At 32.1% G+C, this 2,673-nt stretch overlaps 1 protein-coding gene across 6 annotated transcripts in view; it reads left to right on the top strand.

The window, feature by feature from the left end:
* slgA (proline dehydrogenase slgA) overlaps positions 1-2,673 on the top strand; it is a 156,166-nt gene that overhangs the window by 64,588 nt on the left and 88,905 nt on the right. For 5 of the 6 annotated variants that reach the window (XM_017614537.1, XM_017614536.1, XM_017614538.1 and 2 more), the window contains one exon: positions 254-375. In XM_017614537.1, the coding sequence (XP_017470026.1) occupies positions 254-375 (122 nt within the window). Of the gene's footprint in view, positions 1-253; positions 376-586; positions 709-2,673 lie in introns of all 6 variants that reach the window. The other variant, XM_017614539.1, reaches the window with a different exon arrangement.

Raw genomic sequence — 2,673 nt, 5'->3', positions numbered from 1 at the left:
AAGGGCCAGCCCCCACCTGGCTACGCCCATGGACGCGTATGACGCGGCAGATAAGTTTCTGCTTCTTATTTTATGTCAAATGCATACATACTGACAAATTTTTAATATCGCTGCCGTATTAAAAAAAATCATGTCACAATGTCTTATTTCAAAAAAATTTTCGTTTTTCGTTTCCAGTTTAATGGCATGATTGATTTTTATTCATATACATATATATATATATATATATATATATATTTACATCCATTCACAGTTGATGAAGATCGCCAACACATTGCTCGGTGACAAGTTGTTTACAATGCTGATGAAGGCTACGTTCTATGGGCATTTCGTAGCTGGTGAAGATCAAGTCAAAATCATCCCAACACTAGAAAGGTAAATTTTTAACCGAAAAAACTAACAAATGCTTTTTTTTATTTTTCATATCTACCAAACCCGCATTCATGCTGCAACGATGATCGCGCGCTCTTGGCAACGCTAAACCTCATTACATCTGTGCTTAAATACTTACATATGCTTAAATATGCTACATAATACTTCAACTATTCGCTTCCAACTCTTGCGCAACTGCTGCTCCTTTCCGCAGATAATGAAAATCACTCGCGCTTTAATAGGGGATCGCCTCTTTGCGCTACTGATGAAATCTACATTTTACGGCCACTTTGTGGCGGGTGAAAACCGACATACTATTGTTCCAACACTAGAAAGGTTCCTATGCATATTCAATGACATACATACATAGATAACTCTTAAGCTGTAGCTAACAAAATAAACACATGAGGCATATTGTATGTACATAAATAATGTGTATAAAGTTAGCGAAACAACATGAAGAAAAAAATGTCGCATATACCCCAAAATAATTTTGTCGTTCTTGTATTTTTTTTAGATATAAGGTGTTTTGCTAACTTTATATAAAGCATCCCTCCAACTCAAATATAAAAGACTAGGCTTTATATCCTAATTTGCCGTTCCAATATGAGCTAGTTTACTTAAAAAAAAATAACTTGAAAAAAAAAATAAAAAATTTGTTGGGACATTTTGGGAAGAAAAGAATAATAGTCAAATAAAACAGCAAACCCGGTTGCTTTATATACCACTTTTAAACAAACAATAATGACAATGGTTAAAATTCCAAAAAATTAAGAAGCACCCTTACACTGAAAATAAAATCTGCGTAAATATAACGAAAACTTTGCGTACATTTTACGAAAGTTTTCGTCATTTTGAGCCACGAAAGTTTTCGTTGATTGTACAAAACCGTTTTCGTACATACTACGAAAATATGAGACATCAGATCTTTGTACATTTTACGAACGTATTCGTACTATTTACGAACGAATTTCATACTACTTACTAAAGAATTTCGTACTATTTCTTTATTTTTTTACGAAATTTTTGTAAAATGCACAAAATAGTTCGTATATTTAACGAAATTATTTTCCTAAAATCTGCGGTTGTTTCGTAGAACTTCCGATTGCTTTCATTCACCACACTGTAAAAAACATAAGACGAATTATAACACAACACTTTTATTTTGTTTTTATTCCTAATTTTAAGCGTTTTTCTTTAACAAAATGTTTTGCAATGTTTTTATGTGGAGGCACTTGGCATATTCGCAGCTTCTTCGATGTTTGTTTCCTTTCTCGACTATAAATTTAAGGAAAATTATAAGGCGTCTGAAAGGCAAGTTTCAGTGAAAAATCATACATGTACTTACTTAAAATTTCATTAAGTAGTGAGTCTGTTCCTGGCTTGGGCTTGCCGTTGATAGCTAACTGATGAAATTGACTATTTATGAAGTCCCACATTGCAGAGCAAGGCTCAGCGTGGGCGTTGTTAAAAACATTGTATGCTTAAAAGCATTTATCCACAGCTTTAACATTTAATTTTATATTGTATTTTTATCTAGCAAAAGCTTCTTAAAACTTTTAAAATTATATTATACGTCTCACAGTAGCCAACCAGTAGTTTCGCAATGACACGCGGTACATAAAAATATGATTAAATATTAAACTGACGGTAATTTAGTATATTGTACGAAAATATTCATCTGTTCTACGAATTACGAATTACGAATTAAAAAAAAAATGTTTGCATTTGTTCTATGTACGAAAGTATTAAGTAAACTGTTCCAATACAGAATTGTAGATTTCGTAAATTTTAAAACCATACGTAAATATTACGAATGCCTTCGTACAATATTCCAAATTTTTCGTACAGAGATTTGTTCAGTAATTTACGAATGTATTTCGTAAAATAAACGTAAGATTTCGTAAATTGTACTGAAAAAAGGTTTTACGAAAGTCCTTTCGTTATATTTACGAATGGTTCGTAAAATCTTGTTTCGTTGTGAAAAATGTGTTCGTATTATAAACGAAAATTTCGTACATTGTACAAAAACCAAGACTACGAAAGTTTTTCGTAGCACTTTTACGAAATTTTATTTTCAGTGTATCAAGTTCAAAGTGTTCAAGATTCATTAAAAATTGGTATCTTATTTTTATCACGCTTTCGCCATCTGCATAATCTTCGCCCCAAATAACAATTACCTATTATGTATTATGGAACGAATTTCCGTCATCCCTTGTCAAATTTGGTTTGGAGACAAATCGGTTTCGGCGTTGTGCCATCTTCAGTGTCATTTTTCGTTCTGCATAATTTTTGTTGGTT

The sequence above is a fragment of the Rhagoletis zephyria genome, unplaced genomic scaffold (assembly GCF_001687245.7).
Source record: "Rhagoletis zephyria isolate East Lansing unplaced genomic scaffold, Rhagoletis_zephyria_1.1 Rzeph_scaffold_00848, whole genome shotgun sequence".
Taxonomy (NCBI): Eukaryota; Metazoa; Arthropoda; class Insecta; order Diptera; family Tephritidae; genus Rhagoletis; species Rhagoletis zephyria.
Note: the sequence above shows the minus strand (reverse complement) of the source record. Positions and strands in the feature narration are given on the sequence as shown.